This window comes from Leptodactylus fuscus, chromosome 9 (genome assembly GCF_031893055.1).
Source record: "Leptodactylus fuscus isolate aLepFus1 chromosome 9, aLepFus1.hap2, whole genome shotgun sequence".
NCBI classification, from domain to species: Eukaryota; Metazoa; Chordata; class Amphibia; order Anura; family Leptodactylidae; genus Leptodactylus; species Leptodactylus fuscus.
Genome location: NC_134273.1, coordinates 48752585 through 48771113, shown reverse-complemented (window position 1 = coordinate 48771113; position 18529 = coordinate 48752585). Strand labels below are relative to the sequence as shown.

General features: G+C 43.6%; 1 protein-coding gene across 3 annotated transcripts in view; it reads right to left on the bottom strand.

Moving 5' to 3' along the window:
* Nucleotides 1-16944, bottom strand: part of WBP2NL (WBP2 N-terminal like) — an 87869-nt gene extending 70925 nt beyond the window's left edge. For all 3 annotated transcript variants that reach the window (XM_075286366.1, XM_075286365.1, XM_075286367.1), the window contains exons 1-2: nucleotides 16821-16944; nucleotides 8969-9077 (exon numbers count right to left, since the gene is read on the bottom strand). In XM_075286366.1, the coding sequence (XP_075142467.1) occupies nucleotides 8969-9077; nucleotides 16821-16879 (168 nt within the window). In that variant the 5' untranslated portion in view covers nucleotides 16880-16944. The remainder of the gene's footprint in view (nucleotides 1-8968; nucleotides 9078-16820) is intronic.
* Between the last annotated feature and the right edge of the window lie 1585 nt (nucleotides 16945-18529).

Sequence of the window (18529 nt, the reverse complement as noted above, 5' to 3'; positions counted from 1 at the left end):
AGAAATTAAACCCTGGGCCTTCCCCTGGTCAAGAATATGAACGAGAGATTCTGCAAACTGAGAGGTAGGGTCATTAGGGAGGATGTCATAGCTAGTACGGTCCCCAAGAATGTGATCGCACATCTGGATGTACTTATCGCGATCCATAACTACCACGTTGCCGCCTTTATCCGCTGTTTTGATAACAACCGAATCATCAGATTCTAAGGCTTTCAAGGCAGCACGCTGGCTATTGTTCAAGTTATTACGTTTTGGGGACCTTTTTCGTGCTAATCTGGATAAACCCTCCTGTACCACTTTTTCAAAAATGTCCACACATTTTGAATCACAGGGGGGTGGATTCTTCTTATTTTTAGGACGCAGATCAGTCAATTGTAGGGTTTCATTCAATCCCTGTCCCTCTAGGTACAGACTTTCAAGCGTTCTAATCCCCTCCAGATCCTCCACCTCAACCCCCAGTTCCCGGGCCCTCCTACTCTCTACCGTTGACATAAATTTAGACCAGCGTAACTTTCTGGTAAAAAGGGCTAGATCTTTTACCCATTCAAAATGTTTAAAGGAATTTGACGGGACAAAAGAAAGTCCCTTGCTCAACACCGATCGTTCACACTCAGTCAGGGGGCGTTGGGACAAATTAATCACCCTCAAAGAGTCATCCCTCACCCCCCCACTTATTTCATTAGTTATGGGGGAGGTCGAGATACACCCAGTGGTTGGTCTGACCTGGTTCGTAGCATATATTGTGTTATTTGGGGTGTTTGTGCTAAAAAAAACCCCACTACCAGCAGCACCATTTGTTCCTTCTCTCCCCTGGTTGCGAGTCTTGGTTCTACCCCGGGTGGAAGAATTATAACCCCTACCCCTACCTCGGGGTGGGTCCCGAGGCCGATTACTTCTTTCATTATCCGAATACTCATATTCGGAGGAGGAAATGTCACTTGCAGCCTGTGCTGACTCATGAGTCCAATAGGCCTTATTTTCTCTAAACTCCTGAACATCACGCATAAATTGTTGGTGCTTTCTCGTCTTAATGTGGTTAGTATACTTCTCAATATTCACCTGGAGATCTCTCTCCTTTTTGGTATATTCAGGGTCATTGGAAAAAGTTCTGGCCTTGGTTATTAGTTCTTTTAACTGTTCATCTAGTTTAGTTAGATTCGTTTTTTCCTCCTCTAAGATAAGAGAAATCAAACGCAGGGATGATTCAGTTACCTCTTTTACCCATGCCGCCGTCAAGGCTACTGTTCTAATCCGCCTTGCCGGTTGTACCGGATTTCTAAGACCCCGAGGAACAATTTTATGTTCAAGATAATTTGTCAGAGCCTGTATCTCCCACCAACATCTAGTGAATTCACGGTATGTTTTAGTTACAACTTTAAAGATCTCTTTGATAGTACCAATGGAGTCTGAATGTGTGTATTCCTTCTCTGAGAACACTACCCTGGCTTCTTCGAGCCACTGCGCAGGGTTAACACCCTCGGCCAAGAAACCGGCCATAATACGTTTAAGATGTATACTGATATAGCCTGTAGCGACTTGATCCAAAAACAAAACGGGACTAGCCCTCTTTTAACACCCTAAAGGATCTAGAGCAACGAATAATTTAACTTAAATACAAAATTAGGTGCCCCCCAAAAGAAAAAGATAAAAAATAACCTTTATTAAATATATTTAAAAGTGAGAACACTTTAAAAGTTGACAGCTGTTGGCCTCCAACAAGATTAAATAGCTGGAAGTAGTCCACCCAATGTTAATGCATTGCATAGCCCCTGGTCAACAGTATACTGACATGCAGAGCATACCACAATTATGATGTTTAAAAGGCAACAATGTGGCCACAACTGTTGCCTCCTGTGTGTCAGGAAAACAATTATGTGTCCAATATAATTTAGTTAGTATGCCTCCCTCTAGATTACACAAGCAACAATTACTAGTTCATTTGAATTGAGCTATGCCTAAAGCATAGAAGTCAGAGGCCGTCCATTGCACACCCCAATAGCTGCCCTAGATTCAATATAGTAATCCCTGGTATGGATAACGCCAGCTGCAGATGTAAATTGCGCTGTCTGAATGGCAGATCTGCCAGATCTGTGACGCACTGGACTATAAGACGCACCTAGGTTTTAGAGGAGGAAAATAGGGAAAAAAAATTTTGAAGCAAAAACTGGTAGAATATTTAATATATGGGAGTTGTAGTTTTGCAACAGCTGCAAGGCCACATTGACAGGTGACCCTGCAGCTGTACGGGGATGTATAGAGCGTTTTTTTTGCGGGGCCAGCTGTAATTTTTAGTTATACCATTTTGGGGGATATCTATTGCTTAGATCACCTTGTATTGAAAAAAAAAAACAGGAGGTGATTTAGAACTTTTATTTATTTCATATTTTTAAAGCTTTTTTTTTTTTTTTTACTATTTTATTCCCCCCCGGGGGCTTGAACCTGCGGTCACTTGATCGCAAGTCCCATAGACGGCAATACAACTGTATTGCCGTCTATGGGACATTCTGTCTATTAGTATTACAGCTGGTCATAGAGACCAGCCGCAATACTAATATAGCCGTGACAGGCCGGGGAGCCTCATTAGGCTCCCGGCTGTCACTCGAACAGGTCGGCTCCTGCGATATCGCCGCGCAGGAGCCGGCCTGCAACTTTACAGGTACGGGGCCGGTGGGGACCGGCCCAGGGGGAGAAGGGGCCACCGATACTGACCCGGCATCCGCTGTACTAGAGAGGCGGATGCCGGGGAGGGATAGACGCCGGGGCCTGAGACATCGCTACGATCCTCTGCCCTGCATGAAGCCAGCGGCGGGGGCACGGAGGAGCCCCTGCCGCTGCTGGCTTCATGCAGGGCAGAGGATCGTAGCGATGTCTCAGGCCCCGGCACCTGTAATGGCGTCTATCACTTGCCGGCTTCCGCCTCTCTATTACAGCGGATGCCAGGCGCCACCTTCAGACTATAAGACGCACCCTTCTTTTCCCCAAAAATTTTGGGGAAAAAAAGTGCGTCTTATAGTCCGAAAAATACGGTAAAAATAGCATTGAAATATACAATGCGAAATTGGGTTTATTGTGAGTTTTTTCTTTTTTTGTGGTAACGATCTGGATTTATGTGTTTCAAAGATGTGAATGTCAGAGCAGGTTACAGGTGATCTAAATTATGCTGAATGAAAGGTAAACCCAAACGGATATGACGTAGGGTATTAACCCCTTCCCGACATGCGCCGTAATAGTACGGCGCGTGTCGGGTCTGTAACTATGGCGACCGCCCGGGAGCCGGGCGGCCGTCATAGCCGCCGGGTGTCTACTGCTTTAAGCAGTAGACAACCGGCTCTAATGCCTCCGATCGGTCCCCGGACCGATCGGAGGCATTAACCCCTCCGGCGCTGCTGTCAAAGGCGCCGGAGGCGCCATCTTCCCGGCGGCGCATGGGCGCCGCCATTTTGGCAGGGATCGCCGGCTCCTGGAGCATGCTCCAGGGCCGACCCCCTGTTGCCATGACAGCCGGGAGCCTTGTTAAGGGCTCCCAGCCAGTCTGCAAATTCTCTCTTTTGCAGGCTGGTGTATACAGCCTGCAAAAGAGATGATGATTTTTTGCAATGCATTGCAATGCATTAGCATTGTAATGCATTGCATTAGTGATCAGACCCCCTGGGGTTCAACACCCCTAGGGGGGTCTAATAAATGCAAAAAAAAAAAAAATAAATAAAAGTAAAAAAAAATATAAAAAAATATAAAAAGTATTAAAAGTTCAAATCACCCCCCTTTCCCTAGAACAAATATAAAAGTAGTTAAAAACTGTGAAACATATACATGTTAGGTATCCCCACGTCCGAAATCGCCCGCTCTACAAATCTATAAAAATATTTTTCCTGTTCGGTAAACGCCGTAGCAGGAAAAATAGTCAAAAGTGCCAAACCGCCGTTTTTTCACTGTTTTAATTCTGATAAAAATTTGAATAAAAAGTGATCAAAGCAATAACATTTCCCGAAAATGGTAGAACTAAAAAGTACACCCGGCCCCGCAAAAAAAGACGCCCTATGCATCCCCGTACACCTATGTATAAAAAAGTTACGGCCGTCGGAATATGGCGACTTTTAGAAAAAAAATTTTTTAACACCGTTTTGGAATTTTTTTTAGGGGTCAAAATGTAAATAAAACCATATAAATTTGGTATCCCTGGAACCGTACCGAAACACAGAATACAGGGGACATGTCATTTTGGCTGCACAGTGAACACCGTAAAACCAAAGCCCGTAAGAAAGTCGCAGAAATGCATTTTTTCTTCAAATCCACCCCATTCTGAATTTTTTTCCTGCTTCCCAGTACATTATACAGAATAATTAATGGTGGCATCATGAAGAGAAAATTGTCCCGCAAAAATTAAGACCTCATATGACTCTGGGAGCGGAGAAATAAAAAAGTTATGGGGTTTAGAAGGAGGGGAGTCAAAAACGAAAATCAAAAAATGCCATCGGCGGGAAGGGGTTAATTGTATGTATAAGGGAAATGTCATTTATCAGAGATACGCTTTGAAGAAGGAATTATGTTGTTCCGAAACGTGTTTTTTTTTAGGTGTTTTTCTTTTTTTCTTTATTTTCTCATCTACATTTGTCATGTTTTGGTCATTTTTATGATTTTCATTAAAAGTTACATTTTATCTATCATCGGAGAGTTGCCGGACTAACGTAAACCCTTAACCCTCCTCTGTCCCTGCTCCCACATTTCCCCACATGATATGTTGTCATCTCATGGTAACTTTATAGGTCCAAGCGCCATCCACATGTTAAAGGACACGACTGTTGACGGCTCATAAAGTTTTATGTTTGTGTAATGACAGTAACCTCTATTACAAAAGTGTCTGACCTCTGCATAAACAATGCCACCCCTGCTACCTCTTGTGTCACCCCCTCTACCTCATAGATTGTAAGCTCTTGCGAGCAGGGCCCTCAGTCCCATTGTGTGAAATGACTTTCTTTGTAATGTATCTTTCTGTCTGTATTTGAACCCTACAAATTGTACAGCGCTGCGGAATATTTTGGCGCTAAATAAAATTTATTATTATTACCCGTTTTTTCTACAAGTGATTATATTCTACAGCACTTAAAGAGTAAAGTGCTAGCCGTGCACCCCGAAAGTTACTTCCTTCCAACAAGGTGAGCAGAAACTATTTTTCTATTTTTTTGGTTATTAAATGGTGGGCTAAAGCTCTGGCGATGCACCTCGCACCCCTCCTGCCCTTACTCATAGGAAAGGAACAAGCAGGTTTTGTCCATGGTAGGCAAGAGAGGGATAACACTTGGAGAGTTATCAGGTTAATCGAACATGCCAGATCAGCTAAAATCCCTCTGCTCCCATTGAGCACGGACGCTGAAAAGGCGTTTCATAGGGTCAGCCGGCCCTTCTCCATAGCTACGCAGGTTTGGCATGCCTGATGCGTTCATTGCAGCTGTCTTGACTCTTTACCAGAAGCCTAGCGCTAGGATTAGAGTGAACGGCATACTATCTCGACCTTTTTTAATCAGCAACGGTACGCGATAAGGTTGCCCTTTTTCCCAGTACTTATTTATTATGGTAATGAAAACCCTGATACAAACCATTAGACAAGACCCACACATCTCAGGGATTACGATAGGTGACTTTACGGTGACTTTACAAGACGGCGGCTTTTGCTGACGACTTTTTGGTTTTAGTCACTAACCCTACCCACTCGCTTCCCCGAGTCACTGAACTGTTTAATGTGTTTGGTAGGGCTTCCAATTTCAAAATTAACTTCAGGAAGTCCGAGGCATTGAATATTTCTGTAGAGGACTCCTCAATTGCTTGAATGAAATCAACCTACCCGTTCCACTGGCCCACCTCAGACATTAAGTACTTAGGCATTTGCATCTCACGTGACCCGACTAAACTATTTGCCCTTAATTATGCATCTTTACTTAGGAATATCCGGGAGCAGCTCTCCAACCTCAAGATCCCTTATGTGTCTTGGCTAGGCCGGAAAACCTTACTGAAAACTTATATTCTCCAAAACTGCTCTATTTATTGTGCACACTTACCATACAATTTCCTAGATCCTTTTTTCGACAAATCAAGACGCCTTTTCTCCACCTTTCTGTGGAATCGGAAACACTCTAGGATTAGGTACACCCAACTTCAGCCACCGCCCTTTAGAGAGGGAATTGGACTTCCCGATTTACAAATGTACGACAATGCCCAACAGCTGGAACGCTGGATCCTTCTAGCTAGCCCCCCGCGTGATAATCTTGCTCTGCAACTTGAACACTCTGGATCAACTTTCACTCTGGAGCATACGGGCTCCTTTCCCTAGTAAAAGCTCTCTCCTCTATAGCACAGCTAAGGTATAGCAGGCCTTACAGAAATCCCACCCACTTCTCTCCGAAATCTAGATCCACTATACCTCTTGCCTTGCTCCCATACTTGGTTAACCTCAAACGACCAGTCCAAAATACATTCTGGAATAGGCTACAGCACCACACTCTATCTTCCTTCTTTGTGAAGGACACTCTCCCAACACCCTCTTGGTAACTACAAACAATGGGTTTAGTCTTGACAAATTTTCTTTTCAGACCCGAACCCCCCTACCTCCCCTTGAGTATAATAAACAGAGCCCCAGGGGAGGTGTGAGAACATAAACAGTTTTATTCACATCTCCGGGATCCGATGTTAATCCTAGCCGGCTTCGGGCCTATATGGTAATATCCCAGACGTCACATGATCTGGGATATTACCATATAGACCCAAAGTCTGTGCTAGCAGTACCGTATAGGCCCAAAGTCTGTGCTAGTAGTAATAGCCTGTTACTGCTAGCACAGGCTTTGGGCCTGTATGGCAACAGGCTGTTACTGCTACTATAAGGCTTTGGGCCTTTATGATAATATCCCAGAAGTCTGGGGCATTATCATACAGGCCCAAAGCCTGTGCTAGCAGTAACAGGCTATTACTACTAGCACAGGCTTTGGGCCTATATGGTAATATCCCAGACCACGTGACATCTGGAACATTATCATACAGGCCCAAAGTCTGCTAGGATTAACATGAGCACAAACAGAATGTCACGCATTTTCCTCCCTCGACTTATACTCGAGTCAATATGTTTTCCCAATTTTTTTGTAGTAAAATTGGGGGGGGGGGTCGGCTTATATTCGGGTTGACTTATACTCGAGTATATACAGTAAATAAATCAATAAGAAATGAATATAAGAAATCCCTGTTAGGCCAGGGCTCCAAGTAGCATAAACACTGAAGAAAAAAATCGCGGTGTTTTACAGTCAGAGCAAAATGGATGGGATTCTAGTGAATCCCATTGCCCACTTTACTGTAAAAAAATGTGCTACAGAAACGCTGCAGTTTCCAAAACCAGCACAATTTACCCATAGGTATAACTGAAACAGAAACCTCTGTGAACTTTCTGTGTAATGCTTTGTGAGAAGAATTGTGATGCATTGCCGCCACGGTTTTTCTCGCTGTGTCTTTTTTGCTGTGGGACACCACATGGGGCCTTAGCTTTAAAGGGAAAGTATCACGTTTTTATTTTTCTAATTAAACCCACTTTTTTTCTAATCTGTTTTTACTTTTTGATTGTAGACTTTTTTTTTTTTTTTTTTTTCTATCTCTTGTACATGATTAGGGGGGCAGCCATTTAGAGAAATAGACTCATAAGCCTCATTTAGGTTTAAGGTCCAGTTCACATAAACAGGTTAGAAATCTGCTCCATATCTCACAAACCAAACTTGACTGTGTGAAGCGGACTTATGGGAAACTTTTCGAGACATCTTTTGTGACATGTGCAGAGGTCATTGTGCACTGAAGGAGTAGACAGGTAGTCATCTATAGTAAATAGTGGTCCTAATGATACATGGTATATATGCTATCATGGTAATCCTGCCTGTGCTAATGAGCCACTACAGAATTACCAGAATTTTATCTTTCAATATACACATATTGACATATAATTAAAGGGAAATGGGCCAACAAAATTCTTAAAAAAATGCATTTCACATAAAATCTTGACTTAAAGGGGTTATCCAATATTTCTCTTCTTAGAATGGGACTGAGGTGTAGCATGGCCATGTGACCAACAGTTGTATCGTCACTGCTTGAGTAGATGTGGAGTGCAATCTAAAAGAAGCAACCACATTTTATAATACTGGATAACTCCTTTAAAAAAAATAGGTCATTTTCTGATGAAACACGTTAAGTCAGGACTAGGAGATAAAATAACTTAAAAGGGTGTTTCAAAACTTTTAAATCAATGATCTAATCTTAGGATCAATTGAAGGTCAGTGGAAGACTGACACCTGGGACCACTGTGGATCAGCTGTTTGAAGCAGCAGTGGAGCGCCCAGATTGCCACTTCAGCTTCACAAGGCCAAATGACATCACATTCATTGGTCATATGGCTTGATCACAGCTCAGTCCCGTTCAAGAAAAACCTAAGCTGTAACACTAAGCACAGACACTGCATAAATGTATGCTGCTGTGTATGGTAAGTATTGAAGAAACTGCAGCCCTCACGTGACAGCTGCAGTACCTTCAAACAGCTGATTGGCAGGAAAACTAGGCATTGATATATAGGGAGCTAGTTTTCAAAATGTGGTGATAGTGAAAGTTCCCCTTCTGTTGGACCCATGTGTAAGCCCCAGCTGATCTTTAATTAGTAAGTCCCAAAAAACTCTTTTAGGCTAAGGCCCCAGAACTGAAGCTGCAAAGAAAAGTCCTGTGGGAAAATCTGCAGTGGAAACACATCGTAGTTTTTCCTACAGCGCTTTTCACAGAATATCCTTTGTGGACTTTCTGCTTCAATTATATCTATAGGTATAATTAACATGCTACGATTTCCAAAAGCGCAACAGTTTTGGAAAGCGCAGAATTTCCACTGTGGGTATTTTTCTGCAATGTGTGGATGGGATTCAATAGAATCCTATCAGTACAAAACATTCATAAAACTTACCCTGTATGGAGTGAGGTACAGTATCCCCTTCTTTGTGCTTTTGAAGGCTTCAGTCTTGTGAACCATGTCACTGAAGCAGAGTTCCACATCTTTACACATTTTCAGGATGCTAGAAGCAAATATAAATAGGGCTTGTCAAGAAAGTGCTGTAATATTTCTTCTATTTCTTGGAGTAGCGCCATAATCACCTTCTTTATTTACCCTTCTAGCTGAGAGTCCTTCCTCCTTACATTGTGAAACTGATCTGGTGAATTCTCTCTCATTTCAGTACTAGAAGCTACTAACAACTGTGCTTCATTGCTACAAAAGCTGTCAGTTGCTGCAGAACACAGATGCCAACACGGCTTGGATCTCAATTTTATATGTATAACCCTTAAAAATGTTGTTCAAAAACTGATCGGTTGGATTTGTTTCTCCAATTCTATTATTCCCTCAAAATAAACATATCCGTGATGGCAAACCGTTTAGAGACTGAGTGCCCAAACTGCAAACCAAAACCCACTAAATTATCGTAAATTGCCAACACGGCAATTTAGCCTTAAAGAGATCCTATAATTTAAACACATTTTTCTAATTACCACGTTGGAATAGCCTTAAGAAAGGCTATTCGTCTCTTACCTTTAGACGTGGTCTCCACGGCGCCGTTCCTTAGAAATACCGGTTTTAACCGGTATGCAAATGAGTTCTCCGCAGCAATGAGGGTGGACCCCAGCGCTCAAACGGCGATGGGGGCATCCCCACTGCTGCCCGAGAGCTCTTTCCAGCTCCGCCTCCATTTTCAGCTGCAACCCCGCCTCTTCTGTCAGTCCAACTTCCCACGCCTGCGCAGTACGCTCTTGTATTGAACTACAAGAGCAAGAGCAGCCTCCCAAAAATGGCTGCTGGCCGGCGGCCATTTTTGGGAGGCCACTCTTGCTCTTGTAGTTCAATACAGGAGCATACTGCGCAGACGTCGGAAGTTGGACTGAGAAGGAAGACAGAAGAGGCGAGGTTGCAGCTGAAGATGGAGGCGGTGCTGGAAAGAGCTCTCGGGCAGCAGTGGGGACACCACCAACGCCGTTTGAGCGCTGGGGCCTGCCCTCATTGCTGCGGAGAACTCATTTGCATACTGGTTAAAACCGGTATTTCTAAGGAACGGCGCCGCGGAGACCACGTCTAAAGATAAGAGACGAATAGCCTCTCTTAAGGCTATTCCGACATGGTAATTAGAAAAAATGTTGCTTTAGTGGTAGAATCCCTTTAAGAAAGGCTATTTGTCTCCTACCTTTAGAAGTCTTCTCTGGGCCACCGTTCAGTTAAAATTCAGTTTTTCATCGGTATGCAAATGAGTTCTCTCGCAGCTCTGGGGGCGGGCCCCAGTGCTCAAACAGCACTCAGAGAACAGAGAACTCTCCAGCGCCGCCTCCTTCTTCTTCAGGAATTGTAAGTGGTGGGCATGCGCAGTCGGCTTTACCCTAGGCCTAGAAGTTTGAAGCCAACCCCCGGAAGAAGACGCGTTCCTGAAGAAGATGGAGGCGGTGCTGGAGAGTTCTCTCACAGCATTGGAGACTCCCCCAGTGCTGTTTGAGCACTGTGGCCTGCCACCAGTGATGTGAGAAAACTCATTTGCATACCAGCAAAAAATGGGATTTTAACTGAAAGGCGGCCTGGAGAAGACATCTAAAGGTAGGAGATGAATAGCCCTTCTTAAGGCTATTCCTACGTATGAACCAGGAAAAAAAAAAGTGTGTAAATGATAGGATCCCTTTAATACTGTGCGGATCTACAATTGGGTCATTCCATGTCAAGTGAACCAATGATTTTTACCTCTATATTTTTTAATTCTTTTGATATTTTATTTGGTAATAGTGTGTCAGAGAATGCAAAATATGAAGAAAAAAAAAATTCTAGTTTTTTTTTTTTTTTGATTTTCAAAGTTTGATAAAAGTGTGAATTTCAGTGTTGCCTGCCTTTACATTTCTCCTCATAACTCAGGCTAGAAAAACATAAAAATAAACACTATTCTACTCATAACTGTACAGGCTTCACCAGATATGTCACAAGAGCATACTCACTATACCCCTTGATAAATTTCTTGAGGGGTCTAGTTTGCAAAATGGGGTCACATTTCGGGGGTTTCCACTGTTGTGGCATCTCAGGGGCAAATGCGAAATGGTGCCTGAAACTGATGACAGCAAAATCTGCTCTCCAACACCAATTAGTACTCTGTCTGTTCCAAGCTCTACCATATACCCATACAGCAGTTTACAACCACATATGGGGTACTGCTACATTTAGGAGAAATTGTGCAATGAACTAAATGAACTGTGGGGTGCGTTTTTTCTCTTAACCCTTGTGAAAATTTGAAATTTGTGGCTAAAGAGACATTTTACTGTAAATAGAGTAATTTTTCCTTTAAAAAAAAACCAAAAAAACCCCATTCTTTATTTATAACAAAGAGAAAACAATAAAACAAACAAAATAAACAGCACAGATCAATAATGTAGCAGGGCCCGAAAAACATACAGGGGACCGCAAGCGGAACAGATCAGAACAAACAACAGCAAAGCGGGGCAAAACGAATACAGTCAAGTATTGCCCCAGGACAACCCTAGCACAAACGGGGGGACAGAACATGGCGGGGTACATGGCCCACAATGCATCCTCAAACCATCACATCTCTGTATGATTGTGAACCCTGGAAGAGGAGCCATGGTGTCCAAACATCCATAAAAGCCCCCCCCCACCCACAAGGTACCTTGTAAGGAGATCCATTGTTTGAAGGGGGTGTGGCGGCACCAATCCAACACTCTCTGTAGTATGGAAGCCTCATAGTATCTGCGGGTATCAGGGAGTCCCAGCCCCCCCCCCCACACACACTGTTTCGGCAGAGTGAGAATCGATCGGGCCAATCTGGCGCACTTACCCTGCCAAGAAGTTCAGGAGGTCACTGTACAGTAATTTAAAGAAGCTAGAAGGAACATGGATTGGCAAAGTTTGGAGTAAGTAAAGCAAGCGAGGCATGACCTTCATTCTGTAAATAGCACAGCGACCAAACCACGTGTATGTGCCCTTGGACCACCGTTTCAGGTCAGTTCTGATTACTTGAAGCAGGGGGAGGTCGTTTTTACAGTAAAGGTCACCTAGGTCCCCTCAGATCCAGAATCCCAAGTATCGGATAACCGAATTAGACTATCTAATCCTCCAAAGCAAGGGGTCAAAGTCAAGACAAATATCAGGAGGAGAGAGGGCAACCCTGGCGTGGGCTGTTCCCGATCGGGAAGGAGGGAGGACAAAATCCCATTGACTCTGGTGGATGGATTGGAGAGAAAATCCAGGCTTGCATAGTCGGGCCCAGGCCAATGTGGTCCAACACTGCGAATAAGAAAGAAAGACCAACTAACCCGGTCAAATGCTTTCTCGGCATCCGTGGGGAGAAGACAGAGTGGGAGGTTACGAGGAGGGGAGCTAATCTCGTTGCCAAAACTTTAGAGAAATCTTCAAATCAACATTAAGGAGGGAGATGGGCCTATAACTAGTGCAAAGCGCAGGGTCCTTCCCCTCATTATGTATGACGACAATGTGAGCTCTAGTCAAGTCTGGAGGGAGGGATACACCCGCCGACAAGGCGTTCAGGGCACGCACCAGGGGGCCCAAGGCTGTCAGGTCCGGGGGCCTTGCTAGGTTGCATTCTTTTGAGAGCCTGTGCAATCTCTTCCCCGTTATAGGAAGGTCGAGCGTGGCCAGAATGTCCTCAGAGAGCCTGGGCAGACCCGAAGCTTCAATATACTGCCAAATTGCTGGAAGCAGGGAAGGAACAGATAGGGCCAAAGTAAGGGGGGAGGGGGGGATTATAGAGTTGATTGTAAAACCGTGCAAACTCCTCAGTTATACGATGCAGATCCGTTAGACAGGTACCCATCGCATCAGTGATCGAAGGAACATAGTTACGGGATCGCTGTTCCCTAAGGGATCTGGCTAAGGTACAGCTACACTTATTCCCAAACTCATAAAAGTGGCGGTGGCCTCTGGCCAAAAGATACCTAGTTCTGATGTCCTGTAGGAGTTCCTGTAGCCTTTTATGAGCTAAGAGAAAGGCAGAACGAGTGTCCACCGCATTAGTTCCTTTGTGAGCCTGCTCCAGAGAGACAACATTCACGATTAGGACCACAACTTCACGTGATCTGTCCTTCTTGAGAGGGGTACAATGCTGGACAAACACCCCCCTGGACCACATATTTGTGCTCAGCCCAAAGTGTAACCGGGGATACATCGGCTGTATCATTCTCCTGAAAATAGAAGTCAAGAGCATAAAAATGCCACTGCCAGGACCGAGGTCTCGAGGTAGGGGATGTCAGAACAGCATGGACCATAGCATGATTAGCAAAAGTCAGAGTCGATTGTCGAGTAATCTAGTCTGGAGTAGATATCACGGGGATGGGATCTATGCAGAGCAGGGGCTGCAGCTCCCTGTGTCTTTCATAGCATAGATCTACTGTGCACATGGAGATCTATGATAGACACAGGGAGCTGCAGCCCCTGCTCTGCATAGATCACTACTTAGAAGACGACCAAGGACCTTGTAGGGACGTCTTCACAGGTCCTTTTCCACTCTTCTGAGAAGAGACAGTTGGAGCTGGTGAATCGAAAGCAGGAGGGGGACTTAAATAGAACAACAAGGACAGGAGGGCACGAACAGAGTATGACGTGGAGGGATGCATGGGAACGCCCACGGTGCACGGTAGGGCTCATATACATTTAAAAGGTAATTAATGGGGGGAGGGGGTCTTTTAACAAACGATTAGCAGGACTTGAATAGCCTTTTTAAAGGCTATTCAGGCATATGTTTAACTAAAATAGCGAAAATCCAGTGATACTGTTACTGTAAAGCGCTTAAAGGGTTAAACTTCTCAAATGCTGTCTTCAATTGTTTAGGTGGTGCAGTTTTGAAGATAGGATGATTTATGTGGATTTCTAATACAAACACCTTTCAAAGCCCCTTTGGAACCGAATTAGTACCTTAAAAAATTTGACTTGTAAATGCTCTTGAAAATTCCTGTTAGACTGTAAGCCTTATGTCCAAAAAAATTAATTGAACGTTTAAAATTTGATGTCAACATAAAGCGGAGATATGGTAAACTGTGTTTATTAAAGGGGCTCTATCAGCAAAATCATGCTGATAGAGCCCCACATATGCGTGAATAGCCTTTAAAACGGCTATTCAGATGCCGCTAAAGTTATATTAAACTACCCCCCAGTATTAAAATAATACCCTAAAAAATAATGTGATCAACTTACCCATCGTGCATGGTGGGCGGGCATTCAGAGTCCGCCGTCTTCTTCATCCACGCCTCCTCTTCCTGCGATGTCCTCGGGTTCCGTCTTCCTCCGGCGCTCGCGAACTAACATTGCTAGAAAAAAAATGGCCTGGGCGCATGCGAAGTAGCATGCTGCTTTTACTACGGCTACTGCACATGCGCCCAGGCCATTTTTTTTTTTTTTTTTTTTTTTTTTTTTTAGCAATGTCAGTTCACGAGCGCCGGAGGAAGACGGGACCCGAGGACATCACAGGAAGAGGAGGCGTGGATGAAAATTTTTTTGCCCAGACAACACCTTAAATGTAGTACAACTCCCACATGTATTTCACTTACATGAAAGTGGCGTGGGAGATGAAAATTGTGGTGGAAAAATATCAGAAAATGTCTAGAGAATCAATAATCAACAATAACTGTGTCTATTGCTTTAAGAGAATATATTCAGTACACTATAGGAGATGATTCATTAGAATCTTCTCCTTCTCAGAAGTTCTCACGTTCTTTTGATAATAGTGTCCATTTGTATGTTTCACTCCCATAACCCACATCTTGGAAACATGGTGCTAAGAGCTAGGTCTCATTAAAAATGTTATGTGACATTTTCAAGGTCTACTGACTAGAATGAGTAGAATGTGTTAATGTGGTCAGGTGCTAAAGATGGCGGACTTCGGATGTCCATGGGATGCTCATGTGCTAGTCATGCAGAACGCTCACCTATTTGTACCAATTGTATTACAAGCATAATGTATTTTGTGACGCTTAAGCTGGCATAAAGCTGTTATTTTCCTTAATAATCTTGTGCGCAGCCTCAAGAATTATTATAGAGAACAAATTGTGTCCTGGTGGTTATTCCTTCTGAGCTCAATATAATTAATTAATTTGGACGTCCCCTGGCAATCAGACTGGAACCACTTGTGTTCCGATAACAAAACCAACCAACCATTTTTGAAGAAATCTGGTATAGACGCTATAATAAATATAATGCTCCACAAACTGTGCACAAATCATGCATGTTGCCGCTAGCGGAAAAAAGAAGCGACATGACCTTTCTTGAGGCGGATTCTGCTTTAGGAAGGCAATAGAAGTGAAAGGGAAGCGGAAACCGCATTGTGTTTTTTTGCCAAAAAAGTGTCGCAGTATATGGCGTGGGTTTTGGCAAAAACCGCGACGCAGGTTTTTTACTGTCCATTCACTTTCCGGGAGGGGAAAACTGCCTGGCGTTTTCTGAAGCAGTTTTTACCAAAAACCGCTCTAGAAAACGCTCCAAAAAATGTCTCATGGTCCAAAAACTGCTTCCTAATTAGGAAGCGTTTTTTTTTTCCGAACCAAATTACGCCACACGTAATCCATGTGTGAAATTAGCCTTATGGGTTAGATTTGATTTCAATCAGCTGAACCGGATGGTTTTGGCCAACAATTTAAAGGGATTCTACCACTAAACTTAACATTTTTTTCAAGAGCTCTTGCTCTTGTAGTTTAATACAGAAGCATACAGCGGCCACCCAAAAATGGCCGCCGGCCATTTTTGGGAGGCCGCTCTTGTAGTTCAATACAGGAGCCTACTGCGCAGGCGTCGGAAGTTGGACCGCATCAGAAGACAGAAGAGGCGGAGTTGCTGCTCAAGAAGGAAGCAGCGCTAGAAACAGCTCTCGGGCAGCAATGGGTACGCGCTCACCGGCGTTTCAGCGCTGGAGCCCGCCCTCATTGCTGCGGAGAGCTCATTTGCATACCAGTTAAAACCGGTATTTTTACGGAACGGCACGGCGGAGACCATGTCTAAAGGTAGGAGAAGAATAGCCTTTCTTAAGGCTATTCCGACGTTGTCATTAGAAAAAAATGTTAGTTTAGTGGTAGAATCCCTTTAATGTGTATGGGGCCAGACCACTTTGATAGAAGGTAGATGTAAGGTGAGAGAAGGATCAGGCAGCTGAATTTCAAATACCCAATCCTTTCTTTCTTGGGGCGATAAGACACTATTTATTCACACTGATCAGCCATATCCATGGTGCGCATGGCTTATACTTAAGACACATGTTTCATCAAAACAAGCTGTCACATTGTGTGTGGACTTTACACTTAATGTCTGGAGACTGTCCTGATGTATATAAATAACATTAACCCTGTCATCATACGATGACATGTGTAACCCATAGGCCTCCATGTTAAAAAAAAATAATAATAATAAAGGGTGTATCATATGGTACAGTAGATTGTATAGGAATGCACAAATATATAAACAGCATACTGGTGTAGTGATATATACCAGACATTGGTCCACTGAGTGAATGTACATCCTCATCAAAGCCTTATTACAGTGAATGATGGGAATATAGTTGTGCCCCCTCCCAACAACCTTGTTTATAAACACTTCCTGTGTACATGTTACCAGAAGTCACCATATGTTACCAAATGACTCCCCAAAACAACTAAGTGGATACAGAAGCTGAAGAACTAGACGCAAAGCTTGCTGGGATTTCTAGTTCGGCAGATCACACAGAGGACGCAGTATTCCACGTGCACATCCGTATGGGTCTCTACCGTAAAGTAAGGCCACTGACCTTTCGCCATTGTCAATGATAACACCGCCGTTTTGTGAGTGGTTCTTATTAAGCGCCATGTCTCCGCGGCTACTGCTCCTGATGCCCACCGAACAGATTCAGGAAGTCCGTGGTAGGGCGGGGCTGGTGACGTCGTTTCATGTTGTGTAACGTGATGAGTCACATGTCAGCTGACCCGGGCGAAACCTGCATACCTCATCGCCGCTGCCTTATCTGATTGCTATTAGAGATATTTTCCAAGCGCTACCCCGTATCGAGTTTAGGTCGCAGAGTTTAGGTCCAGTGTCTGCTATCTTCATTGCTGTGCTGGATATTGCAGTTTGCAGCTGGAGGCAAAGTCCTGCTGTAACACAACATAATGCCAGCTAGCCCAGCAGCCTCCCTCCATGCCCATTATGCCACTGGCCTCTGCACCTTCAGGGAAGGACCGCCATCAGAAACGTCAGGTCCCCATCAGGACAGATTTAATACATTTGTGGGTCCAGTGCAATGGTGTCATAAGTGCTCCCACCATTACCACCACTTAGAAATATCTGACCAACAGAAATTATGCTCCTCAATGGTACCCGCATAATATAATGCTCCTCAGTGGCCCATCACACTGTCAAATGCTGCTGCATGCATTAACCCCTTAAGGACCAGGCCATTTTTTGGTTTCGCATTTTCGTTTTTCCCTCCTCACATTTCAAGAGCCATAACTTTTTCATTTTTCAGTTCACAGAGTCACATGATGGCTTATTGTTTGCGGGACAAATTGTACTTTGTAATGGCATCATTCAATATGCTGTGCAATGTACTGGGAAGCTGGAAAAAAATTCAGAATGAGGTGCAATTGGAGAAAAAATGCATTTGCGCCATTTTCTTATGGGTTTAATTTTTACAGCGTTCACTGTTTGGTACAAATGACATGTTACCTGTGTTCTACGTGTCAGTACGAACGCGGTGATACCAAATTTATATAGTATTTGAAATGTTTTGATACTTTTAAAAAAATGATAAACTTTGCAAAATAGAAAAAAAATTTTGTGTCATCATGTTCTAACACCTGTAACTTTTTCATATTTCCATATATGGAGCTGGTTGTGGTGTCTTTTTATGCGGGACAAGATGACGTTTCTATTGATACCATTTGGGGAAAGATCTGATGGTTTGATCACTTTTTATTCAATTTTTTATAGGAGGCAAAGTGTTGAAAAAAACGCTTTTTGGCTGTTTTTATTTTTTTTGCCGCTACGCCGTTCGCAGTACGGGATAAATGTTTTAATATTCTAATAGTTCGGGCATTTTGGAGCACGGGGATACCTAATATGTTTATGTTTAATGTTCTTTAATTACTTTTATAGCTAATCTAGGGAAAGGGGGGTGATTTGAACTTTTATATTTTTTTTATTTTTTTAATACTTTTAAAAACTTTTTTTTTTCTTCTGTTACATTTATGATCAGACCCCTTAGGTACCTTGAAACCTAGGGGGTCTGATCGCTCATACTATTCACTACAGTACTGCAGTGAATAGCAGAATCCCAGCACTTCTATTAGACGATGCCTCTGGCATCGTCTAATAGATCTAGTGCAGAGACAAGCCTGGAAGCCTTCAATAGGCTTCCGGCTGTCATAGCAACCGATCACCGCCCTCATGTGACGTTCAGGAGGGCGGCGATCGGGGAAACATGGCGGCGCCCATGCCGCCTGCGCTGTTTACACGCTGCGG